General features: G+C 39.2%; 3 protein-coding genes across 3 annotated transcripts; 2 read left to right on the top strand and 1 right to left on the bottom strand.

The window, feature by feature from the left end:
* Positions 1 to 91: 91 nt before the first annotated feature.
* On the top strand, positions 92 to 1,724 carry LOC144645627 (uncharacterized). The gene is made up of 2 exons (XM_078505190.1): positions 92 to 156; positions 268 to 1,724. Exon 2 carries the CDS (start codon positions 335 to 337, stop codon positions 1,355 to 1,357), a length of 1,023 nt encoding a protein of 340 aa, XP_078361316.1. The 5' UTR covers positions 92 to 156; positions 268 to 334; the 3' UTR covers positions 1,358 to 1,724.
* A 2,479-nt stretch (positions 1,725 to 4,203) lies between these two features.
* LOC144646453 (phosphoserine phosphatase-like) lies at positions 4,204 to 12,592 on the top strand. The gene is made up of 7 exons (XM_078506049.1): positions 4,204 to 4,481; positions 5,873 to 5,957; positions 6,617 to 6,666; positions 8,083 to 8,228; positions 9,247 to 9,343; positions 10,607 to 10,661; positions 11,705 to 12,592. The coding sequence occupies exons 1-7, from the start codon at positions 4,297 to 4,299 to the stop codon at positions 11,930 to 11,932; spliced, it is 846 nt and encodes a 281-aa protein (XP_078362175.1). The 5' UTR covers positions 4,204 to 4,296; the 3' UTR covers positions 11,933 to 12,592.
* On the bottom strand, positions 12,586 to 26,712 carry LOC144646475 (putative phospholipase B-like 2). Its single transcript, XM_078506075.1, has 11 exons — positions 26,339 to 26,712; positions 23,964 to 24,204; positions 23,344 to 23,441; positions 22,092 to 22,309; positions 20,723 to 20,814; positions 19,834 to 19,994; positions 18,822 to 18,834; positions 16,612 to 16,763; positions 15,311 to 15,463; positions 14,800 to 14,959; positions 12,586 to 13,836 (listed from the first exon to the last, which is right to left on the bottom strand). Exons 1-11 carry the CDS (start codon positions 26,536 to 26,538, stop codon positions 13,639 to 13,641), a joined length of 1,686 nt encoding a protein of 561 aa, XP_078362201.1. The 5' UTR covers positions 26,539 to 26,712; the 3' UTR covers positions 12,586 to 13,638.
* Positions 26,713 to 26,723: the final 11 nt, after the last annotated feature.

Below are 26,723 nucleotides of genomic sequence, written 5' to 3'. Positions count from 1 at the left end.
TGGTCCTTTTTTGGGTCCTGAGTTTTGCTTCCATTCGATCATCAACGTCACTTTGATCCCGGAGTACCCCGCCCCCCTGGGGAAGGAAGTGAAGCAACAAGTACAGGCGGTTCAAGAGATTGTCAGTCGAGATGTTTCCAATCAAATGAACAAAATGTCGGACGAAGTACAGGATAGATATTAATAGATTTTAATTTATATAATATATATCTAGTGTTAGGACCTTCATGTAAACCACTTAAGTGATTGGAGCTTTCCTAATAGAAGATTGTTATTATTTTAGGAGCTCAAAGTCAATTTGAGAAATGACATTAACGACGCGCTCGTTCCAAATATGAGACAAATTCAACACACAATGGACACGATGGGCAACATTGAAGGCCAAGTGAATGCACAGGTCCTAAAAGTTCAAACAGATGTTACCAATTGTGTTTGTGGCAATGTAAAGGAAATGACAAACGAAATGCAAGGTCTCAAAGGCGATTTGAGAAATGATATTCACGATATTCAGCAAGAGCTGGTCAAAAGAGTGGATGATGTTGCAGGCAAAGTCTTGCCTCTTAATATACTAAATGACCGTATTACTGAAAGTTCCCAAAGTGTCCTTAACCAATTGAATGCGCAGATCTACAGCTCCGAACAACGACTGCTCAGCTCTATACAGCCCACCATGAGCAGTTGTCAACAACAGCTGCTTAAAATAGCTGGCTCATTGGAAGTGAAATCAACTCTAAAAGTATCCGTCGGTGAAAAACTAGTTATAAACATATTGAAAGAACGCTTTCCGAGCTTCACCGTTGTTAACGTGTCTAGGCAAGGTGGAAAAGGCGATATACTAATCGAGTCCTCTAGACAACACAAGATCATGTTTGAAGTGAAAAATCGGGAGAGTAGCAATGTGCCTCAAACCGAAATAGATCGCTTCAAAAACAACCTGGCTAGCTGTGGCGATGTCAGAGTGGGAATCCTGTTTTCCATGAAAAGCGGTATTGCTAACAAGGCATCGAACGGCAAGTTTCAAGTGGAATTCTCCCAAAATCAGTACCAAATTTATGTGCCGAACGCGGGTAAGGACGAGAGCCTGATCGTGTGGAGCGTGCTAATGGCTGACGAGCTGGCGGACGCAAGCCAAGGTGAGCTGAGAACAAGCCAAGTTGAGAAGCTGGGGCAACTGTTTGATGTGTTTAAAGAAAGCAAAGAGCACGAGAAAAAGTGCCGTTCCAGTCTTGTTTCCCTCGAAACGTCAGCCAAGTCTTTAAGAGAAAGCATGGATTTCGTTCTTCTAACCTTTGAAAAGACAAGAGGCCAGTTACAAAAGTTGCTTCATTCTGATGGTCGCAATGTCATTATTCTTTGAACTGAGCCGCGTGTTTAAACGGGCTGAGTGTTTGTTAAAAACAACCAATTTTAACATGTAGGCCCTTATTTGCTTGTGTGGTACTAGAAGTGAGTCTTTTCAAGCGCACTAGCTCTTTGGAGCTTTTAGACAAGTCAGTCCGAAGTTTCCTCCGTCTTCTTGCCCTACCCACCCAATCCCCAGTACTTCTCGCCTGTGTCCGCTTCTGGGGGCTAGCACTAGGGCAAGAAGACGGCCGACAGTTCAGACTATCAAGTCCGTCTGCTATAAAACAGTCAGAAATCAATAATATTCTTAAGTTAAAAAGGCTCTGGTTTGCAGGGAGAGCCAGGAGGCAAAATAGCAAACAACAATATTATGTTAATAACAAAATCAGTGCCGTAGCAAGGGGAGGGACCGGGGGGGCCCGTGCCCCCCCCCCCCCCAGTTTTTTTCCCAAAACGTAAAAAAAGACCTGTATAAATGTTGAAAATAAAATTTTATCTCCCGGGAGGTTTTAAACAATAACATTTGTACGTCTTTTCATTTTTTACCGTACGTACGCTGATTCACAACAATATTAAACAGCCAAAAACTAAAACAAACCAGAAATCGTGATAACAATGTGAAAAAATGTCTCAAAATGTCTCAAAAATGTCAAAATGTCTCAAAAATGTCTCAAATTCGCGAAATGCGTAAATCACAAATAGCTCTTGGAGAACGCTGGAAATAGCATTTCCAAGCCTCTAGATTTCAAAACTTTCTGGGGGGCATGCCTCCAGACCCCCCTAGCGGCTCGCGCCTCCGGCGCTCGCGTACCCCCACTTATTTTACCCTTGCTACGGCACTGAAAATGTCATGGCGCCTTTACAGCTATATATTAATAACTAAAAGTAATCTTAGAGAACTGATTGATCTGATGGATAAAGGGTTTTTAGTCTTAAGACAGAAACTTTTGTAAACACTGTTGATCAGGAGAAATTATTGGTTTCCTTTTTTGTAGATTCTTTAGTCAGTGGCTTGAACTGAAATAAAAACAAAAAAGCAAAGACAAAAACAAAGAAAAGTAGAGCATTCTTTTATTGAAAAGTTTTCAAAGTGTTAGTGAAATAAATATACAAGCTAAATTTAATAAAAGTATGAAAAAAAAAACTGAGTTGAAAAGTCAATGTACTCCAGTCCCTCGCATGACAAGTAAATAAACTGCTTTCAAATAAAGCACATTAATTAGCCATGTTTGGCAGTTTTGTTCACACTAGATTAACGCTAAAAGAATCTCTCCAACAAAACGATTCAAAGTTATACAAGTCATATCAAGAGATGCTCCGCAAAAAAAAATGATGAATTATGGTGCTACCCGTTCGAGGACTGCGTAGCTCCTGAAGATGCTGACCAAAAGTGTGTGCTCTAGGGTTCGATGCGCGAACTTTGAACCCGGGAAAAATCGGAACCGTAGTTTCCTCCCAGGGAGGAATTTATGGGACCACATTGAAACTGGCCCAGATTGACTCCATTGTACAACCAAAAAGTATTTTAGAAAGCTAAAGTCTATTTGTATGATGTTAAAAAGCACATTCATAATGCCTCAATAAACCAAATGGTCATTTTTCGCTGGTTTAGAAGACTGTGCAGTGTATGTAAGCTGTATCCTTTTATTTGTGCTTAATACATTAAACTCTCGCCTTGCGGACACCCCGCTATTGCGGACACTCGCTACAAAATGATTTACGGACAAAATCCAAATCCCCGGCGAAAGAGGTTTGACTGGAAATGACTCCCGCTATTACGGACTCTCGCTATAACGGACACAAAACGACGCCCGAGCGTTTCCGCTATAACGAGAGTTGACTGTATCAGTCTGATAAATTTACGTTTTTCATTCTCAATAAACTAATATAGTCATTAGAAGTTTTGCTGATAAAACAATTGTCATAATGTGGTTAATTTTAAGACTAAAAATGTCTTGTTTTATTACTACTTGGTTTTTTGGTTGGTGGTGGTGGTGGTGGTGGGTAGTGGGTGGAGGGAGGGGGGAGGGGGGAGCTCATGGGTTTTTCCCCACGGTTGTGCGTTATGCAATGAGAGGGGGGCCGGGGTAGGGAAAAACACACCAAATAATAGGGGGGGGGGCTTCCAAAAAATGCAAGGAAAAAAATCTAAAATCGACATAGCCCCCACTCTACATATGTTATGAACCCTCCGCAAGGGAATTCGTTTCCTCTTAAGGATTCTTCCCCAACGCTTCGAGCTAGGACCATTTACCCACTCACTTATATATAGCGGAATTTAATAAAGACAAGATACCTGGCTCCCCTCGAAAAAAGGAAGATGCACGCTGTCCCGAATCTACATCCTCCATTTTTCCCAGATTGTGGTGCATATTTTATAAAGCGAATTTTGTGAAATCATTTCACATATTTTGATAGTCTTGATATAAAACTCCGTTTGCTTGAGGCTTCTAACAGTTCTAAGTGTATTTTACCCAACGAAATCCAATACCAAAACATACCTCACTATTTCCGATCATACCTTTTTGTGCAAGACAATAAAACATTGATAAAAAAATGTATTGAATGGATTACACAATACAACATGCATTCAAATCACATGTCACTTCTTTGGAAAATCACTCAAAAAGTCGAACGACCAGTGCGTGTTGCGTTACGGACTGTGTAATGCAATCACTAATCAGGCGATTTTCCATCGAATCTTTAATTAAAAAGTAACAATGAGAAGTAATAAAATGCAAGTCCGTTGACTGCTTTCTTGTAAATACTGTTTTTGTCCTATAATTTTAATTTACCTTACCTTAAAAGGCTTTATGAAGCTCTTGCCAAGACTCCGTACTTTTACTCTGAATTTTGTTCAGTAGTTTTCCAGGAGCCTGGGTACTAGTGTGTTCTGAGCGGATAAAATGAACGAGTCGTGTCGGAAAATTTTCACTTCGCTAACCATTTTATATGCTACAACTGAGGAAATACGGGCAACACGCTAGATTTTTAACGACAATGACGATCCAACAAGCGAAACAAGTGTGGAAAAAGGCGGACGCTGTCTGTTTTGATGTAGATAGTACGGTATGCATGGATGAAGGTATCGACGAACTTGCCGCATTTTGTGGAAAAGGGAAAGAAGTGTCTCAATGGTAGGTTTTGATTATTTTTCTGATGTTTCAGGGATTTTCATTAAGAGCAGAACGTTTTAGTTTCGGTTTTTACCGTAATTAGTTTATTTTAAGACGGCGTTCCGGTCATTTTTATGGGGATGATGTAACATTTTGTATTTCAGTCGAGTTCGCTTTACCAACTTTCATTCATCAGATTATTTCTGTTTAAGCGCAACGTTTTCCCTCAAAGGGATCATTTTATGTCTTTTTTACGTAAAAGACGGTAGGATAGCCCCACTAGGGTAGTTGTCAGTTTGCTGCTGGTTAAAATGCCTCGGATTTATAAATCTACATGCAAAATAATTTATTCTAATTTTATTTGAGTTACCTACTATTCTGATCTAGCCGGGCGCGAAAGACACGAAATTTAGCGCCAAAATTGATTTTCGTCTTGTTAGTCAAGGTTTTCCAGTTTAGCAAATTGTATTTCAATTTCCAAGTTAAGGGAAGGCCAGATTTAAACGTACATTACAATATAAACTTAAGCTTGTTTTCCAAGCTTATAATTTGTGTCGAGTGTTTTATATTAGCGACAAACCTTGGAACGGCTAAAAAGCCCGCAAGATTATAAACTTAAAGCTACTTGAAGCTGAAGGACAAACTAAACTATATTTAGGATTAGCCTAATATAACTACATTATTTTTTTCTTCTAAATTCAGTAAAAATGTTCACGATGTTCACTTTGTAACGAGTTTGCCGGCCGGCTGACCGCTGGGTAAACCCAACACGAATCGATCACGTGGGTTAATTAAACAAAAAGGTGACCCCACTGAGCTAGGGTGACTTTTATCACGTGTAATAATACCTTTTAAATTTTGGTTCGTATCAATACGTTTAAAAGCAAAAAATCTATTGCTATTTGAATGACTGCATTTCTGAGATATGAAAAAAAATTCAAATGTAGATGTTGACTTGTGTGTTAAATTTATCTTTGGTGTAAAAGCCGGTTTGATAATTTAATCTATTTCCCTTTGTTTCACATTATGGTTAATATGAATATGAGGCAGTGAAAAATAACTGACATTTAAACTGGTTTACAAAATTTTAAATCAAAAATATATGTATCTGTTAGTTTGTAATCAATAAATAACAATCTAAGCTTAAAAAACGGAATACTGTTTGTGTTAACATATCATTTTAAATTATCTGTAATTTTTGACGACTGATATCAATTTTTTCCATGGCAACTATAGAATGGGGTTTTATTTTCATTAATTTGCAAATTATTTGTTCAAAATTATTCACAAAACTAAACATGCAAAATCTTAACCAATTTGCCAAATTATTAGCAAATTAATATTACACCTGTAGTGCTAAATACCTTGACATTAAAATACAGTGATATATTTATTTTAATTTTATTTTGCAGGACTGTCAGAGCAATGGGAGGAGGTATATCATTCAGAACGGCACTCAGAGAGAGACTAAGCATTATAAATGTTTCTGAGGGAAAGGTGTGTAGAATTGACACTGTAGTGAATACACCGGCAAAATGTATACAATATTGAAACAAACATTTTAATTCCTCATACAACGAAGACATGATTACCAGTGGTTTCAACCACAAATAAAATAAATACATAGGTTAAACTAGGAATTGAAACAAACAGCGAACAACGAAGGAAAAACAAGAAAATAATGGTTTCAACCACAAACATAGGTTAAACTAGGAATAGAAACAACAGCAAACAACGAAGGTAAAACAAGAAAAGAAACGACATATACCTGATAATTGGGATTTAGAGAGGTAAAGCACAGAAGAGCTTCACATTGATCATATAACAACAAACTCTAAAGATTTACATAAATGCATGCCAAAAATGTACAATATAAACCTAGGCGTGGGAGACCTGGGTATTAGCGCACAAATGCTAAGGGATGGGTTCTTACAAACACTGTTTGTTTTGTGTACAGACTATATAATATCTTGCAAGTTCTTGCCAGAAAATTTAGAACCACGTTACTCTTACAACACTGACAGTATACTTTAGTTAGTACCATGCATAGTCTAATTGCTATGTTGCTCTCTTGTGCATGCAAAGCACAGCACAGGTGTGCCCACGTTAGCTATTTAATTTCACTCTAAAATATATTGTTTCAAACTTTCTATTAGCTTTACAGTTTTATAGAGAAGTCCCCTCTTCACCTGACGCCAGGAATAAGGTAGGAGTTTGAGGGCTACTTGTCTATGCATAATCTGCTTTCAATTCACACATATATTTATATAAAGGGATATAGCAAATAGTAAATTTCAGATTTGGTGAGATAGCAAGATTAACATCTTGTCTTTGAGCATTAGACTTGAATGATGAATTGTTGATTTATAGTTTGGTGGACATGGAAGAGTGTTAAAATTAACCTTAAGTATTAATGTGTAAGAATGTTTGGCTATGTAGTATCTTTTTTGTTCTTCATTTGCTACAGATCGCATAGCTTTTTCACGGTATTTTTTTTCTTTGCTCTGAATATTTACTGGTATGTTAATTTATGGCCAATCTTAGTTTTGTGTGAGGTTTTTCTTTTTTTTCAGTTATTTAATTCAATAGAAACAAGCTAGATGATGTTTTTCATATTTTTTAAGGAGTAAAGACAGTCATAAGTGTAAATTAAGTAGATTGTTGGACATGTCAAGATCAAGTTTGTGAAGTAATTGGACAATCGTTGAACCAATTGTAAAATGTTTCTGGTAAATACCGTAAAAACTCGTGTATAAGCCGCACTCGTAGATAAGCCGCACCCCCACATTTCAAGCGTGATTTTGAGAAAAAAAAAAAATAAAACCTGGCGGAAAAATGCCCAGTTGATTGTGAAAAAATGCTGGATTATGAGGAAATTTCAACAATCAATTAAATTTGATTCCTTGGGCCTTTCCGATCGATGTGCAGGATGTACTATAAACAGATAAACGGAAACACTTCAGTCTTACCAAGAACTTTAGAACTTAATAGAATAAACATCATTTCTGCCAACTTTAACATTTTTTATCTTTTTCTGCCATTCGTTGACAGGTATTTCTTCGTTCATCACTGTTTTTGCACCTGATTTTGCACTGTGTTCGTGAAACCGTTCGTAGCTTAGTAACCAGACACTAGTATCCAGGCCCATCGCCAAAAGGCACGTGGAACGCCTGGGTGTTTAAAATTATTCCCCTTACAAAAAGCGTGGTTTTCGTCGCTGTTTTGAGAGGAAAAATTTTTTCAAAATGATCAGTCTCCTTGTTATTTTTGTTTGTGAGGATAGTAAAGAGCTGCTTTGTCGCTTATATGGAGCAATTTTTTAATTTATGCGCAAAAATGCGCAGAAGATGCGGAGGATGCAGTGAGCGATTTATGCAGATTTATGTGGACCCGCACGGCCGCACCACCACATCCTGTCAGATGCCCTGTAAAATTGCATGCAATGGTCTCGTAGATAAGCCGCACCCACGATTTTGAGCCCAAAATTTCGGCAAAAAAGTGCGGCTTATACACGAGTTTTTACGGTAGTTATTTGATTGATTGACTGACTGACTGACTGATTGATTGATTGATTGATTGATTGATTGATTGATTGATTGATTGCTTGCTTGCTTGCTTGCAGGGAGCTAGTGAAAAAGCTTCATGAGCGAGGCACAGCAGTTTACCTTGTATCTGGTGGATTTAAAAGTATTATTCAACGTGCTGCTGAACAACTAGACATCCCTAATGAAAACATCTTTGCGAACAGGCTGCTGTTTGATGATGAAGGTACAAACTGATTTTAGTGTTTTCTTTTTGAACTTGTTTAGTAAAGTTTTACAAATTCATAAACCTTCCTTCAATGTTCATTTTTTCATTTCTTCCCCTATTGTTTGCTGTGTGTAGACAGGGGTCTGCAGACTTGCTCCTTGCAGGGACACACACTGCTATCTTGTGTTCTGGGAAGGGTAGCAGCTACTGCAAGGTCTCACATTAAGATCATTGCCCTGAAATAGAACTGAACACAATTTTTTAACCAAACTTCGCCTACTGGTTTATTACTTTAAGGGAACTGAAATTTTGAAATAAAAAAGGGGGGTCACCAGATTCGTTTACGAGCAGGAAGACCATGAATATTCCATATAATTCCTTTATAATTCCTCTGCGAGTCCTGGCAAAGTACACTTTTTTAGCGATAATTTATTTTTCAAACACATGAATTGATCTGTTTTCATTTTACAGAAAGAAATTGATCGCTACACCAAAAATATGAGAAAAAATTGATAGGTCACCAGACTCGTTTAGGAGAAAGTGACAATTTACTTCTCTCGCGGACTAAGCCACATAGAAAAAAGCCACCATTTTGTTGATGTTCGCGCGCGCGCCCGCGCACTAAATACGCGTAAAATTCTGCGCAGTAAGGATGCGCAATGCAATACAGGGCAATGACCTTAACATCTTGCTACCTTTCAATAGAACAATATAACAAATGACAAGAATAATGCTCCTAGCCCCAATAAACAACTGAACCAGTAGGATTACAAGCTTACAAGAGCTCCCACACTACTGAAGGTTCCAGGGACCTCATTTAATTTTGATGTTTACAACACCTTTATACCAATTTTACAGACATTTTTGCATCTGTTACATGTAATCTGTTCATTGTGATGGACAGTTATTGTTGTTTATTTGATTCTCATTGAGTCTTGGGACATGCAATTCCAGTCCTCCACTTATATAATTATAACAAAGCAACAAACACTAAGTAATCATTACTGACATTGCAATTTGGTTTTCTTCGTGTTAGGCCGTTTTGCTGGTTTTGATGAAAATGAGCCAACTTCTGATTCTGGAGGAAAGACAAGAGTTGTGAAGCTTTTGAAAGCAAAGTATGGATACAAAAGGTAAGACCAGCAAAGTTTACTGTAAACCCATGATAAGATAAGGCTTATTTCAACCCTAGGGATTAGGGAAGCCAAATCGTTCATTGACGCTGGTGTTTGACTCTGGTTTCTGTAACCTGAAGTGACTACCGTAAACACCCGCGGATAAGCCGCACCCGCAGATAAGCCCCACCCTGAGTTTAACAACTCAAATGTTGGAAAAAAGTTTTTTGAAAGTAAATCAAAGAAAATCCAAAGTCGAGTCAAAAATCCAAAGTTGAGTCTTTGGGAAGTCTTCTTCATCGAACGTAAACTCAGTGAACATTGAAACAGAAAATACTTCAGTCTTACCCACAATTTGAGCTCTTTAATACAATGAAATCCAACTTTGACATATTATGGGTGATCTTTTTCTGGCATTTGTTGACAGGTATTTCTTCATTCAACGTAGTTTTTCCATAGATTTTTGTGTCACAACAACAAGAACTTGCGTTTGCAGAACGTTCGTAGCTTAGTAACCAGGCATTTGATCGGACGCGAAATATGGGACTAGGGCGAGAACGAACAAGCAAAACAAGATGGCGATGGAGGCGTTCGGGTTCGTGGCTATCATATGGATAAATTAAAGAGATTTGGGAGCCATCTATTGGAGATAAACTCGTTGCATGAAGGGAGTTTCGTAATCAGTTCGACAAATTTTCCATCAAAGTGCAAAATGAGAAAGAAACAATAGGCCATCTTACTTGTAAATACTCGTGGTATTTTCTCGCTCGTAAAGTAGCAATATTACTGTTAAAGTTATAGGCCATTGTCGACACTGCAAACAGTATAGGAGCTGTCAAACTCTTGTAGTTTTATGTTATATTAATTTACATAATTTTCCATAAATTAGTGTCAGTTCACGAAAATTTACGCCACCTTTTCCGAATGTTCCCGCAGATAAGCCGCACCCCCGATTTTGAGCGAAAATTTTTGGGGAAAAGGTGCGGCTTATCTGCGGGTTTTTACGGTACATGTAACAGCAATCTTGTAACCATCTCTGCACCCCACTCCCCCCAGTGGATTGAATGCTTGAAACCATCCCACACCCCTAGCCAAGCTTCTTGTACCCAGACAGTGATCTCAATCTCAAGTCCAGCTCTGTTTTGTTTTGTTTTTTTGTACCCACCCTCAGGATATTGATGATTTGTTCAATTCTATTTTCTCAGTGCGTAAATTATAAACACACCCTTTGGGGAATAATCGATTCTGTTCCTAAATTATAACTTTTTTGACTTTTTGTAGTTTGGTAATGATTGGAGATGGAGCTACTGACCTGGAGACATACCCCACTGCTGCAGTGAGTATCCACTCCTAAGTTTTTTTTCTCTTATAGTGGCTTCTGTAATTATTTGATTTAGTGCCTGGGGTGCTGATTTACTTTAGTATTTCAAGGGTCAGGGCACATATTGGAGAGAGGGGGCTTATTTGTTTTTCAAGCAAAACATTAGAACAACAGATACTGTACTGTAACTCAAGAAATGTTACAATAGGAATTTGCATAGTCGTAACACCATTTGCTTGTTCAATATGTTGGATGATTTTCAGAGGAGAAAGCAGACCACGTAATATACTCGTTTAATCAGTCTATTCTATGGCAATGTCTTGAATGTTACTTTGCAATGGGGATGCTTATTAATAAAGGGCTTAATTAAGTCCTTCTATTGACATTTTTAAGAGACATTTAAAAACGTACCTTTTTAAACAGGCTTTTTAATTATTATAATTTTTTTTAGGTACATTTGAACTTATATTTTTAAATATCCGTTTTTAAAATTTTTAGAGTTTTTAACTTTTTAACATCATTTTATTAATATTTTTTTTATTGTAAAGCGCCATGAGCAATTAGTGGATTTTGGCGCTATACTGTACAAATACTTATTATTATTATTATTATTATTATTATTATTATTATTATTATTATTATTATTATTATTATTATTATTATTAAAGGGCTACTTATTGGAAGGGGTTGTGTGTTGGAATAGGGGTGCTTATTCACACATTCAATAGTAGCCCAGTGTCTCTCTTTTTCTTCTTATTGGCAGCCGCCTCAGCCAAGTAGGAAAACCTTGGTAAAAGCCTTGAAGCCTCATCTGAAAAAAAAACCTTTTCCTCTGGGGTATCCCCCCTCACTGTGGTTTAACATTGATAGTTGAATCAAAGTTGGTATAATTCATAATCTTTCTCCTAAGGAGATATTGGTGTTGAACAACACCTTTTTTTAGGGATCCAGTCCTTTTACATTACCCTTATTTCTAATAATGTTGTTGTAGATGGGGCAGAAAAGTAGAATCCGAGGTTGCACAATTATAATTTTATGTGCACTTTTCTCATTTCCAGGACACTTTTATTGGCTTTGGAGGAAATGTTGTCAGGGAAAAAGTGAAATCACAAGCTCCATGGTTTGTGACTGATTTCAAAGAGCTTTTACAAGAACTTCAAACTCCTCAAAATGGAGTGGTTTCAAAAGGAACTGAACTACTTAATGGAATCAATGGAAAAGAATGTGAACATCTACTAAATGGAGTAAATGGAAAAGAGAAACACCTAAATGGAACTATATACTGAAGACCAAAACATTATTTATCATTTTAACAAAGTGGATCTTGTTGAGTTTATTTAATGCATAAAATTCCTTTACAACAGACATTTTAGCAGATTTTTTAAGTCAATTATTTATTGCCGTTGAGAAGTAATTGCGTCTTATTAAAGGATTTTAAATTTCCTTAGTTAGGATATTGAAAAAATTGAGTGTTTCAAGTTGAAGCAGAATATTGATATTTTAAAACACGGTAATTCAGAGTAAATTAGCTTTTTGATTAAAATTGTTTGGATTGATGAAAAAAAATTTGTCACCAAACCTTGATTCTGTTTTGTGACAAATAATATTTTATTATTAAGTTATTATTGTACAGATGACTCAGAAAAACCCCTGTGTTGTTTTCCAGGTTTATTTCAATAAGAGTGCTCCTGTAACAATACTGCTAATTAACTTAAAAGCATTATTATAATACATTATATATTTAAAATTATTGCTACAACACATGCATTTTTCAACCAAGGATAATCAAGTTCTGATACGATACAAAATATCCGCACCTGACTACCTCTGCTACAGAGTACATCGGAGTCATGTATTTCTTACATTCAGATATATTCTATTTTACCTTTGATGATTCCTTGCAAACTTAAGATGTTTGTAGTAAAGCATACTTTTTGTAAAAAAAATGTGGTTGGAGTATTTCAGTGTACAGTAAACTGCGATTGTAACAATCAACTAGGTTGGGCAATTACCCAAGAATATTCTGCACACCAACGTGAGCCACTAAAAAATAAATATATTATTTATATTTTGACGACCTACGTGGGAAACTGTGTGCGAGCGAATTACGCGCTATTCAGGGCTCGAGACTAACAGTAGCCAACTAGCCAAAGGCTATTAAAATTTAGGTTTTGGCTACCAGGTTTAGCACTTTGTCTAGTGAAAAACTCGGAAAAGTCAACTGTTTTTGATAGAAATCTTTTGGTTTTACTTCTGATTGGCTGAGAAAGTGGTGCAAGCTTATTGAGCCAATCACTAAGCGTAGTAACAGTAAACCAACACTCGAGTGAAAACGGCTCTTGTATCAGAACAACTATAATGTATTTAAAGTAAAACTACCACATACACTGAGCATTTTTCAATTAAAACGGATACTTTGCTCAAGCTCTGGAGCAGTCTTGTCGTTACCCCAGGGGGGTGGGGGTACTCCGGCTTGTTAATGACGGGGATGGTCGAATGGAGACAAAATTCAGGACCCAAAAAATTCCCTAAGTCTTCCGACATTACCCAAAAAAATCCCTTGTCAAATTACCCCTAAATTGCCAGGAGGAGCAATAATATAACACAAAGAAAATCGTAAAAAAAAAGAACACTTGTGTTTTTTTAGCCTGCGAATACAGCCGCCTCTCATTCGCGTCGGTCAACGAAGAGCGAAACGTTGCCGGACGCGAATGAGAGGCGGCTGTATTCGCAGGCTAGTGTTTTTTAATTCATCAAACCATAATACGCCAAAGCACTCCAGTTCGTTTTTAATAGCCAAAAAATTCTCTATTTAAAACAAGTCACCCATAAAATATTCAGTGCCAAATTTTCCAACCCAAAAAAATCCCGGAGTCGAAAATTTCAAACCCCAAAAAATCCTTCGATCATCACCGTCATTTACAAGCCGGAGTACCCCCCCCCCCTGGGGTAGTCACCAGGCTGGTGACTTGCTCTAGAATTCTAAGCCGGATTATTTATACAGTATTGGAGTAAATTTTTCAGGTTTAAAGTTCCATCCATCAGGGTGTCCCATGGGCCTTTTCCAACCTGAAGTGCTCCACCTAAACACTGGCTGCTGATCATAAGTAGGACCGCTGACCGCGATACACGACAGCGGGGTGTAGGGAAAACTCGCATTTTTAAAATTGAACAGGCCAGAGCTGGTCACCTGTGTGTTAAAGAAGATTTTGTTAAACATTTACAGTCGTGCCAAGCGAACATGCCCCTCCTCCAAGTACATTAATGAATTGATTATTTAAATTTGTATCCGTTAGTTCATTTCAAGAGTGTCGATCAATGTTTGAGTCAAAATTCAGTTTCCGATCATAGCCGCCCGATTTGAAACAATGAGAAGGTGTGAATTTGGATTTGTCTTACTACTTGTTGCGTCAGGAGGGTTGCATCTGATAAGCGTAAGAACGTACTGTCTGTGATTAGAAAGTAAATTTTACATCGACTAATTATCGATTCAAATTTCTAATAATCAATGTAATTGGCAATAAACTAAACAATAATATTAAAAGCTACGCGGCTTGATCAGTATATGGCATATTTTACCCGTAGTAAAATAAGAGAGATTGGAGGGGAGAGGAGCGCTTTACGGTCCAGAGCAACTCGGATTCTAACTACTACAAAAATCTGAAAAAAATAGCTTTAGCTACAGTGGCGCCATTCTATGGAACAGTCTTCCCTGTGACGAAAGACAGGTAGAGTGCCTTAGACAATTAAAAAGCATCAAGCATCTTTTTACGGACTATCCAAGTAGATCACAGGCGCCTTCAGAGCCCTCACAAAGCTAACCAGTGCTCGTTTTTTGTGAATTATTGCCGAAAACAGAAATCTATTGAGCTGTGAGCCGATCAATGGGCTACCCTGGTAAAATAAAGTTCCTTTCCTTACCTTATCAAGCTTTGCATTAAAAAAAAACACACACACACACACAAAGAACGTGTTCTCAAAAAATCGCGTAAAGAACTTTTCTGTTCCTGAAGAGTTCCTTAGAGTTATAGAAACAAATGGAAAAGGAACACGATTACCGACGGCGTAACACAGACGTTCGTTTCTGCGATTTTTTTGAAGGGGGCGGGGACGGCGCGCTGTACACAGGCTATATACAGAGCTCTAAACTAACCTTACAGTCGGTTGCTCCATGGTTTCTATGTCCCAAGAGACTAAAAGGATAATAACCGTCTGCAGGATTGAGATCCGAGCGGGCTGAAATAGCGTTCTCTGCACTGTATGGCGGTTTACATGAGCATTTGGACAGGGGGTCGTGCTTGTAGTCGTTATACCTGCATGAGCAATTGTCCGCAATTGATTTAAACAATTTCTCACAAATAGTACTGTGGAGAATGTATAAAGGCCAGTTAGAAGAAATTGTATGCTTAAAGGAGCTCAGTCACGGAAAACTCATCTTGAAAAAACTGGCAAGTTTTTTCAAGTTTGTCAGTCGTAATCAGGCTTAATCTTCGTCAGTCAAAACTATCCTTGGTTATTTTCGAGTTTTGATTAATTACTCCTTTGTTGTTTTCCTACATTACACAACTATTATTTTAAGGTTTCCTTGCATTTGAAAGTAATCAGAAAAATGACTTAAAATGTCGTGACTATGCCCCTTTAATACGGTCGTATGTAAAACTTACCTCATTAACTTCATTAAACTATTCAGGTCATACACTTTCCCTTGGTCTCGTTTGAAGATCTGAGCTCTCGGATTCAGATGATAATCAAACCACGGACCGTATTTCTTTACATTCTCCGGCTGACCGCTCAAATTATAGATTTCTGGAAAATATCTACAAAAAAGACGAAAGTATATAAAACGTAAAAAAATACGTTATGACAATGTTAAGTAAAGAGATTTTCTTACTTACTCGAAAAGGGTGACGGGGAATTAGATGGGGAGGAAACTACGTATTCGTTCTAAAGATCGCATTTTAATTGTCGTGTTGCAAAGTTTGAGGACAGCTTGGGAAATTGTTTACAAACTTCGGAAGCAGCGCGGCCAGAGTAAGATACAGTGTGAGCCATAGTCGTTATATCAAACACAAAAGACTGTCTTTCATCGGGATATCAAAACACTGAGAAGGGAGTTTAAAATACGACGCGCAGCGGAGTATTTTTGACGAAATTTGAGGTGTTTGGATAGCCGATGAAACACTAAGTGTATGATATACCCTCTCAATTTAAAAAACCTACCGAGTAAAAAAATAAGAGAAATAAGAGAAATAAAATCGTATTAAAGTATCTATGCCTATCAAGACCGTGCATCCAAACCTCCTTCTGTTCACGGTTAGGATTTTCCTTGTTTTAACTTGATGAATTACCAAACCAAAATAAACTAATGAATGCGGCCAGCTTTAATATGGCGGGATTCACTGTAAAGGGGTATTTTATCTTATAACCCACCCATTAACTTTTGCGCGCGCTCATTGGACAAAACGCATCACGTGGTAAAAAAAATTGGACGACGGGTATCAGCGAATATACCCCGTCCGATTTGATATTCGTCGCCCGATTTTATAGGCAAGCACAAAACAAACGAATAAAGTCACCTTATTCAATTCTAACTTTTAATAAAATCACAGAGTTAAAAAATCACGTAAACCAATCAACTAACATTCGTTTCAACCACAGTAACGCCGGTTTTATTACGTAGGTTTTTCCTATAAATTTACTGGCGATAAAGCGCGTTGTAGAAATTAATCGGAGGGTTATAAAATAAATAAACCCCTTTCTGGCTTGCTGGTATATTGGAGGATAATGCCCTCACAGTTTACCTCGAAGCTTAGCTTCTCGGCCAACTGTTCATTTTTCGACAATCTTTCAACCTCGGGCATTATCCTCCAATATACCAGCCGCATGAAGGGGTTTATTTACTAATTACTGAGATAAAAGGAGGATAGAGAAAGCAGGAAACAAGAAAATGACAAATGGAACTAACGGTAGATTGTAGCTTGCCCAATATCTCTCCTTTTGAAGATGTGCGGACATGTCGGCCATCTTGATTGTTCCTGGCAGCTGTTCAAGAACCCAGAATGTACCAGGCACGAGAGCTTGATTTGGAGTGAATAGATTGAAATCCACTACCATCCACTGAAAAAGGATGTTGATAGGAACATTTGTTGAGTGCAGTTAATATTTTATAATAGCGCATCCGAATATGATTTTATAGCAAAAATGTATTGCTTTATAGGGCACATGATAGGAGGTGATCACGAATTCCAAAATAATTCGGTTCATGTTAAAAACCTTCGTTACACGAATCACGATGCCATAATAAGGCATGCTACAGGTTTTCAGCAAAGTAAAATTCAACGCATAATTCACAAGTCTGGTATTAATTAAATTATCTTTGAATTGCAAAACTGAACATTCTGAACATAATCAGAAGTGAATTATCTTAAAGCCTGGGGGTGTGCAAGCACTCCCATATATGAGCTATATAGATATGTTCCGCTGTGAATGGTTTTTAAGCAGTTTAGTCTGGGATAGGGTACCGTAAAATTCCGATTATAAGCCCCCCTCCCTCCGGATACAAGCCCCCCTCCTCTGGATGACAGAATTGAACGAGACGAAAGGTTGCTTTATCACGCGTTTTTAACTTATAAACGTATTTCTATCGACACTCCCTTGGCTCATTTCGAAACGTTTTTTGTGGTTACCAAGGTAACCATAATGCTACTATCTGTGTATGTAAGTAAGACTTTTCGAAGCACGAAGTAAGAACGAGAGCGTACCGAAAGGGCACGAGGATTTCTCAAGTTTTCTAGGTAGATTTTTGCGATTACAATACTATTCTTTAGAAGGATATATGAGTTACAGTGATGAATTTTTAGGATTTAGTTAAATATGAGGATTCCGAATAAAAAAAGTCATTTTCACAATCATTATGGCGCTTTCGAACTGTCCACGATCGACAATCGACTGCTTTGATGAACCGCTGGCCGAACGTAGTTGGAACATGATGCTTCGCACGTGCATATAGGCGAACGTAGTTGGAATATGATGATTGCCACGTCCATGTGGCCGAGCGTAGTTGGAACATGATGCTTCGCACGTGGATATTGCTTCGAAGTAATATTTTCCGAAGCACGAAGGAAGAACGAAAGCGTTCCTGAAACGGCAAGAGGATTTACCTAATAACTTCTGGCCATGCATAAAACTCTATCCTGTACTGCCCTTTATACAATATCGTTTCTTCAGGAACGATGGCTAAAAAAAATTACCAAAAATTTATTCTTCGTCTGATCGCTACAAATTTTGGTAGAATGCGTGACAAGGTTATTACCCAATCCCCCCGCAAATTTGAATGTGGCCTACACGACAAGAAGGAAGTAATAATAGAATGTCTATTGATTTTGATCGTCAACTGCGAAATACAACCGATGAATCGATCGAAATCGAGGTAAGAGTTGTGTACTACGTACAGTACGAACGCACATGGTCTGAAATGCAGTAAAATGTTATTTATATTGCTTGGAATCAATATCTGAATTTATCTCTGAGTATAAGGAAATCGTTATATTTTGCAGAAAAGGGTCAACCCGTTTCCCTTAATATGTTTCCCCACCTTATTAAGACCAGAGGTAAACCAAAAACACATTTAGACCCGCCAACATCAATATCTGTTATTTGTTTTGCAAGAAAGCCTACGACAACTACGTTCACCAAAAATCTCTCAGAAAATCTTTAACATATTTTTGTCGATCTGATTTCTTGTAAATAATTGATGAAGGCGGGAGTGGGAGGGGGGGGGGGGACTACTTTCATCATCACTACACTATGAACATTCCAGAACCATTTTAGCTATTCACTATTTCCTCAGTTCGACTAAGTCTGTTAAAATATCGGTAACCACATGACCTCTTAGAGGGCTGTTATTTATATTCCGCTTGCAAGCCCTCCCGATAAGCCCAGGGCTTATAACCGGAATTTTACGGTATAGAAATCAGAGAATTTTGGTCTAGAACAGTATCATTTGCCGGGAATCTGGTCAGTGGTATGAAAACACGGAAGAGAAAGAGGATTTCCTATCAAATCAAATCAGCTGAACGTGGTCTGATAAAGGGTGGGGTTTCAGGGTCCCAGCGGCACACCCCCACCCAAAAATACACAGAGTACCCCCGGGTCTTGAAGCAATAATATTCTTACCTGGTTGTTGTAGCTGTGAGTGGTATAACATGGATTTCAGTCGTAAAAGAAATATGAACATAACAAGAAAAAAAAAAGAACAAGTTAAGATTGTCACGCGATAAAAATTTACAATAGAAGTAGTTTTAATTTTTTATTTTAACATAGCTAGCAGAAGCGCCAGTATACTTGAGCGTGTACAAAATCCAATATATAGTGCACGCTGGTAGAGTGAGCAAATCGTTTCGCCATAAAATTCTTTTCCTCGCACGGGCTTTTGGCGCGGGTTTTGATGTAAATTTTTACCGGCAATGTTATTAAACAATTGGTTCATGCTTTGAGCTGTGCACTATTGCCTCGAGCAACTCTTAAGGTCTCCGCACACGTGGGGTCAAGACGCAGGGACATGTCGCAGCGACATGAAGCAGCGACAAAATCATGTGTTGTTTACACTGAGGAGACATGTAGCAGGGACATGTAGCAGGGACGTGTAGCGAGGACACGTAGCAGTGACAAAATCACAATGTGTACACACGCAAGAAAATGTAACGGGGACATGTTCCCTCGTGTTTGCTGATAATTTTTGGCGCGTGCGACACGAATTCTTGCAACATTTTGTCCCTGCAACATGTTGCACGCAGTCCAACGAGTTGAAATCCGTGCAACATGTCGCAGGGACAAAACTGCCGCAAAAAAGGCCCTGCTACGTGTCCCCTCAGTGTGAACAACACATGATTTTGTCGCTGCCACATGTTGCTGCAACATGTCCACACGTGGCGGAGACCTTTACGCTTCCTTCGTGCTCTCCAAACTTCCCGCGTGCACCAAAACTCGATAGTGCACGCTAAAGCATGAACCAATTATTAATTAGTGACTGCCATATGTTTCTTTTAATGTACGTTATAAGAAATGTACATGTTGACACTTCTGTACGATGTGTCACAACCTTCCTTCATTATCATGTATTCAAACATGGCCGAGAAAATCGACATCGTCCACTCTTGGAAATTATATGAAAACAATCAAAACTTACGTTCCACTGTTATATTTGGAGAATATCTCGACCCATTCCTGCGCCGTCGTCGCCAGCCGATTAGCCACCAGATGCCTGATCCATTCCAGTACTGTTCCAACAGGCTTAACGTACTTCCACAAGGCCTTGTTATCATTGTCAATGGTAGTCTCTTGAGTGATCTAATAAATTGGACAAACAATGCCGAAACTAAATGTATGAAAGGAGCGTCTATAGAGCCGTTTGTTCCTCTTAACCTGAGACGCCTGTGTACAAGAAACAAGTAGCTCTGGGGATACATGGTTTGATAAGTTAATTGGTTAGATTTTGACAAAGGGGGTTTCAAACCTAGCAAATCAAATAAACCGTTTTAAACTCTCGTTTAACAATTGAATTTTAAGACGGTTCATTTGATTGGCTGCTGTTCCTTCTGTGTAAATTTAGCAAATCAAATCATGTGTCTCCAGAGCCACTTGTTTCTCTTGCATATGCTTCGCCAGCTATACTAAGAGAGACAAGGGGCTCTGGGGACGAGAATGCATCAAGGAAATTAACATTCTCGTACCCATAGCCCTTTCTTTTCTCTTAGCCGACTTGGCACGAGAAAACGGAGGGCTCTGGGTACCTAGGATTTTTGAATTAATTCGATTTTTTTTGATTGGCTGTTTGGAACAAAGAATTCCTAAACCGAAGTCGGAAACGTAACGACTTTCTCATACATTCTTTTGAAACGTCATGACTGCATACATGAAGACCGGAAGTCCTAAAATCTAGGACTGGAAATTTCTGTGTCCCCAGAGCCCTTCGTTTCCTCGTGCCAAGGCCCAGCCGGCTAAGAGAAACGAAAGGGCTATGGGGACGAGAATGGGATATTGAAGTTTCTGAACCAAGAAAATTTTTCTATAGTTACCAGTCCACTGCTGATCATATAAAAGTCGTCTCCACTGAAGAGCCGTCCTGGGTACGAAGAAAAACATTGCTTGTCACCAGGTACAGTGGAACCTAGAAAAAGTCCAGAAAAAAAGGAACATTATTCTGCCTGACAATATATAACTAAATATTCACCTTACACAAACCATAGTTATACTATGCACAAACCCAGAGTACAGTCGAAGCTCTTGTAAGCGGACACCCTCGGGACGCGAAAAAAGTGTCCGCAACTGGAGCTGGCCGCTTACGAGAATGGCCCTTTAGCGGCCACAAGAGGTGTAGGGGATAGATGGCCGCTTACGGGAGCTTGCCCCGCTAACAAAAACCGGACGGACGTGGATGACGACAAAACAAACTGTAATTACTGTAATTAATAACTGTAATTACTGTAAAATCATTGTGAGTTTGGGTTATTGATAGTTTACCTTCCCTGCCAGTTCCGAATGAGGAGGGAAACTTCAAGCTCTGTGTAAGAAGTTGCTCCGAAAAACCAAAAACTTTGCTTTCCGGCAATTAAGAATATTACCCAGTTTTATGCTAATTTTCCTTTTAACGTAAGATTTCTAAGCCTTTTCATACAATTTAACTGCAACAGAAATATCAAAATAACGTTTTAAGACCAAAATTTATTGAATTACAAAAATTTTTCACAAAGAAAAATAGTGAAGATACCGATGACGTCACGTTTCCTGACGAGATTTAATGCTGCAGGATTCGAAAGTTGAAGCATCTTCTAAACGTCCTCGGAAATCCTCGGCCAATTTCGTTAATCTTTCGTATGGCCTTCAAACAACACTCGGACAATGTTCGAAAATCTTCGGTCTAGAAATTGTAAAAAGTTGCTGCAAATTGCAAAAAGGTTCTCGCAAGATGAAAAGTTGCTCAAATTAAGGTGGTCGAAACTTGGGGGTGGAGGGCACTGACGAAGGGTGGGAACCGTGAGAAAAAGGTCCGGAAACGGATACCCGTAGAATTCCGGTTATAAGCCCTGGCCTTATACAACTTCTTAAGGGGTTTTGGGTGGGCTTATAAGCGGAGGGGCTTATATCCGGGAGGGCTTATAAGCGGAATCAAAAAAACGTTTCGAAGCGAGCCTCGGGAGTGTTGATCGAAATACGTTTTTAAGTTAAAAACGCACAAAAAGCAACATTTAGCCCTGTTCAGTACTGTCATCCGGTAGAGGGGGGCTTATATCCGGCGGGCTTATAATCGGATGTATTTTTTTGTTTCCTTGTTGATAGGCGGGGGGCTTATAAGCGGGGGAGCTTATAACCGGAATTTTACGGTCGTTCAGGTCCCCCCTGTCCATCCCTTCTCTCCCCCCCCCCCGCTATCCCCACAATTCATACCTGTCTTTGCTACACTAAAACCAAAATTGTAAAACTTGAACATCCGCAGCATACTGTTGTAAGAACCCCAGGTGTCATGTGAAATCAACAGATCCTTGTTGCCAGGTAACAGCTTTATAAGAGCGGAGCATGAGCCCGAGCCGAACATTTTCGAGCGGGTTTTCCTGCCCAGAGCCTGTTCTAGTCCGTCCAAGTCACCGCCTGCTAATTGCATCAACCTTACCGGCAGAAAGCATAGGAAGGAATGAGAATGTGACAGGTTAAAGAAAACTTGAATGCAGAGCAGAGGCGGTGGAGCGTTTTGAAAGAAGGGAGACCCATCGAACTCCAAGCTTAACACACAGTTTCTGGTGTGTCCGTAATCGATTTGTGACAATGCTTAACTAGGTAGGTCAGACGCTCCTGCTTCATGTTGCTTTTTGAGTTGTTGTTTAGGTGAGAAAAATATACGCCCCGAAGTCGCCAATGCTACAGGTTATGTCAAGTACAATCTCAACAAGTTGCCGCCAAGCACGACCCTGATAAAACGAAACTACTGGCATAACATAAAACTACATAACATAGAACCGTCAACCGTCAAAAGTCCTAAAATTTAACCGTCAACCGTCGAGGTAGCCCCCGTTGAGACCCTCGAGGAAACCTAAGCAGGACCTAAGATGTTAATACAGCTTGCCTTTTCAGGGTTAAGATTTTTTTGATCTCAGGGTTTTTTCACTAGATACTTTGACAGCTATTTTCCTAAGGTTTCACTGTTAAAGTAGCCTACGTGGCAGACGAACTAAATACCGGAACTATACACCGAGGTTTAGCTCGTCTGCAACGCGTGCAGGCTATGTTAAAGGTGCTTTAGAGCATTTAATCACGACTATGGTAGTATTGTTACCTTTTTGAGTATTTTTTTCAAAAATAGCTCTTAGTCGGCGTAATGGGCCGTGTAGTCAGTGGGTCAGTGGCTCAGTCAGTGAAGTATGTTTGTTTGTCACACCAATCAGGTTTCAGGTACTATCGGAACCAATCAAATTGTGGTTTATAAAGGGGAAGCAATCTGACACAGTTGTAGTGAGCGATTTCGTTCGAAGATTTTAGATTAGAAGGAGGCGGAATTGGTGAGTTGTGAATTAACCCTGGATTAAAAGTATGTTTTTCGTAACGCTCGCCTGCTTACAACGCACACGCCGTGAGCAAAAAGGCCCAACACTAACTTGTCAAATAACGGTGTAGGTTGTCAATTAGAACAAATGAAATGACTTACAGGAATCCAAAATCAGGGATATCAGTTTTGTCAGCTGTAGTGCCAGATGAATTGTATCCTTCTTTCAACCCCTCCAACTGCTCAAGCACAAGTTCAACCTGAGTAAACAAATTAAAAAAAAAAACATAATAAATACACGTTTCTTGAGCTACGTTAACCGTTAACTACAGTTCAGAGCAGTTGCTAAAGCCTGGCTCTCATATAATCGCCCCGATCGTTTCTATGCACGTAACACTGAAAGCGGGTGTAAGCAGGAGGGGGTGAATAGGTTCGCGGATCGACGGATTTGGCCTAAAATGCGCGCAGATTGCGGATTTTTTTGCTACGGGTCGCAGATTAGCTGAGAATTTTGTCGCGGATTTCGGACTCTTCGCGTCAGGAAACTGTGGTCGTGGATACTTAAACTAGGTTTGGATCACTTTGGTCTGTCTTCGCCGGTATGTTGGCGAAATTGTCGCATAAGCAATAAAACAAATCTTAAAAAATTGGCATGAAAACTACCGTCGTAGGACAGTTTTCAAGTAATGCAGATTCGGATTTGGACGAAAATTGTGGCGGATTGACAGATTTGGCCAGAAAAAAATAGCAACACCTCAAGCAGTGAAGACTGCACTGCATACCTGGCGCCAGTATTCATCGTCTGGATTGTTTTTAATCTGATACTTCATCCAAGACAAATTCTCGCCTAAGAATTGACCGAGCGTAAAGCAGAAGTTTGGTTCTTCTGCGCAGTAATCTGCTATCGTGTTCTGCCATTGCATGTCAATCAAGTGAGCCGTCACATCGCCCTCCAGATTGCCAGCGGCTCTTGCTGCCGCCTTGTTATCGGGCCATTCAGTTATTACTTGCCAGAACGTCCAGCTGTAAGATGAAAATAATTAAAAGGCATAAAATTCTTGGGTTCCCCTATTTCTTGATCAAACACCTTCCTTAAAGTTGCAGTTGCTCACAACCTCTCTCCTCCGTAGATTCCTCTTCTTTTTTTTTCCATACGAGCTGGGAAACAAGGAGAGGAATTTTCGGAATTTTCGGTGCAGGAATTTTTTTGAAGGCCTACTTGTCTGCAGGAATTTTTTTTCTGGGGCACAAGCTTTGCGCGATTTTTTTTTCGCCCAAAGATACAGGTCTTTTATTTGTAACACATCTAAGATTTTTAAATACCATTGTTTCATTTCTCTCAGATTTGTTCTCTGAATAAGCGACATTAAGGGACCGTTCTTTTTTTGTGGGGTAGGGGGGCTGAAGGGTGCCTGTTATATATAATTCCCCTCCCCCCTTATTAGAAATTCTTACCCTGGTCCCTCAACAAAAATGATGAAAAAGATGACAGCTTAAACTTATCAATCCAAACTTCAGAATATCAGACAAAATTGTAGTTTAAAGTGATAATAATAATACTGTTTGTGGATTTCCTGTTACTGATGGGATGCGATTGTTAGTGTGGGTAAGTCTGTTTGCAACCAAATAGTTGATAGGATTGCGCTGATGCTGTTCGCTTAGTCCAAGACAAATTAGAGGTGAAAATTTTAACTTTCAGAACCGCAGAAACGCTATTTTAGGCACTCTGACGGACATAAATAGATGCCATCATACAACACTTACAGGTAATTCTGTTGCACGAAATTTTTTTCAGGCACAACCACTTGCAGGATTTTGTTTTCGACAAGTTTCCCTTGTAGGACTTTTTTTTGGTGAAAGTCACCCCCCCCCCCCCCCCCGCCCCCTCCGGCTATTTCTAATGGTCCGTCCCTAAGCTGATAGGTGAATTTTGCTTTACACGTACACTCGTTTGTTTATATAAGAACCTTTTAGTTTGTTTTTAAAATGTAAAATAAGAGAGAACATTTTAAGGACATTTTAGGATCGAATCTTCTAAATGTCCGAAAATTAGACGTTTGTATAAAAGAGTGTGTGTGTTTCCGTTTGCGTGTTTGTCTAATTCACTCGAGTTTATTTCATGAGTGCTTACAGTGTTGCTGTGACTTACTGAGATTATAATTTTGACGAAGATTCGTAAATCGATGCACCTTTTCGTGTTTCGTTTGATTCGTTCAAGGGGAGATCATTGAGTTATTTTCCGATATTTTATTGTTCTTTCCTACTGCATCCGGCCTGTCAGTTCTCGTGATTGCATCTTGGAAAATTATTCTGTGTTAGATTTCACTTTTGGTCATGTCTAATATCGAAGGTCCACTGATCAGTTTTTTTTATCCAGAGAATACGCATTCGCGATGAGAAAGACCTCGAAATTAATAACGTGAAGGTTAACGGTAACATTTTATCACAGATTTGTTCGATAGACCTTCGCGTCGTCCCGACCTGAGGTCATTCTCGGTTTTTTTGTTGTTTCTGGCTTTATCGGTTTCTCGTGTTGCTTGTATAGTCTTTCTGTTTTCCCTCTCGTTTCACGGAGGCAGGGTTTGAGACTTTTGCACCCTAGAATCTGCGAAGACGATGGAGCCCGGGGGTACACCCCCGAAATACGTATACGGGTATGTGCCTTAGATTTAAGGCTTCTAATCTACACCTGGGTATCCATTTTAGACACGATTTCAAAAAAGGACCGGTTATTCAAAATTGACCAATTTCTAGAATTGGGATATCATTTTAAATGCAAAGTGTTCCTAAAACATCTTAACGGGGTGCTTATTTGAAGAACCGAGCAGCACATACCCACCCAAAAAATGGCCGAGTACCGCCCCACCCTACCCCAGGAGACGGATATGTGTGACGCATTCAGGTTTCGCGTAACAGTTAAAGGCAAATTGCAGGACCAAAAAAAAAAACAAGCACTGTTCTGAGTTTGTGGAACTAGGCAATTTTTGAGCTGACCGAGCTTTGAAGTGAAGAAATCGGAGGAGTATAAAGCAAAAGCAGGGAATTTTATTCAGAAAAAAAAAAGCAATAATTAAAAGCTTAAAAGCCGAATCGACAAACCTAGATTCTTAACCAGAAATTAAGCGAGTAAGGACTGCAGTAGTTTGATTTCGCTTACCCTGTTTCCTGAATATCTCCAGTAAAGTAGCCTGTCGCATAAATGAATGGAAAGTTGACATCGTGCTCGCCACGTACCACTTTAAAAGTTTTCCCCTCATCTTCCGAGACGGCCGAGTACACATTTGCGTACGCGACACAGGCAAATACGAGAAGCAGTCCGTTGATCGTAACGCGATTGTTTAAAAACATCATGATCATAGTTTCGATTTTGTCCGCTACATAACAACACAGTGCTGTGTGTTCAGGTCGAAGCTTTGTTCGGACTGTTGGCAAGAATCCCTCCTTAGTTTTGTCACGGGTTTTACTGACATGCACCGTTGCATGCACCAAAAGAAGGATGTCTCAAAAAGAGGGCAGTCTGGGTCGAGCTTTTTGACTGTGCG

Source organism: Oculina patagonica, chromosome 3 (assembly GCF_052425735.1).
Source record: "Oculina patagonica isolate OP01 chromosome 3, crgOcupat, whole genome shotgun sequence".
Classification (NCBI taxonomy): Eukaryota; Metazoa; Cnidaria; class Anthozoa; order Scleractinia; family Oculinidae; genus Oculina; species Oculina patagonica.
The sequence above is the reverse complement of the archived record's forward strand: the minus strand, read 5'-3'. Positions and strand labels throughout refer to the sequence as shown.

Bases quoted from the DNA above. Each gene is read 5' to 3' on its own strand.
- LOC144645627 (XM_078505190.1), top strand. From the start codon at position 335: ATGAGACAAATTCAACACACAATGGACACGATGGGCAACATTGAAGGC.
- LOC144646453 (XM_078506049.1), top strand. From the start codon at position 4,297: ATGCTACAACTGAGGAAATACGGGCAACACGCTAGATTTTTAACGACA. The intron at 5,958-6,616 runs GTGTGTAGAATT...ACTTTCTATTAG, and splicing joins TAAATGTTTCTGAGGGAAAG to CTTTACAGTTTTATAGAGAA. The intron at 6,667-8,082 runs GTAGGAGTTTGA...GCTTGCTTGCAG, and splicing joins CACCTGACGCCAGGAATAAG to GGAGCTAGTGAAAAAGCTTC.
- LOC144646475 (XM_078506075.1), bottom strand. From the start codon at position 26,538: ATGATCATGATGTTTTTAAACAATCGCGTTACGATCAACGGACTGCTT. The intron at 20,815-22,091 runs GTATGAATTGTG...GACTTTTTCTAG, and splicing joins TTTTAGTGTAGCAAAGACAG to GTTCCACTGTACCTGGTGAC. The intron at 15,464-16,611 runs GTTAGTTCCATT...TCTTTTTTGTAG, and splicing joins TGGGCAAGCTACAATCTACC to ATATTTTCCAGAAATCTATA.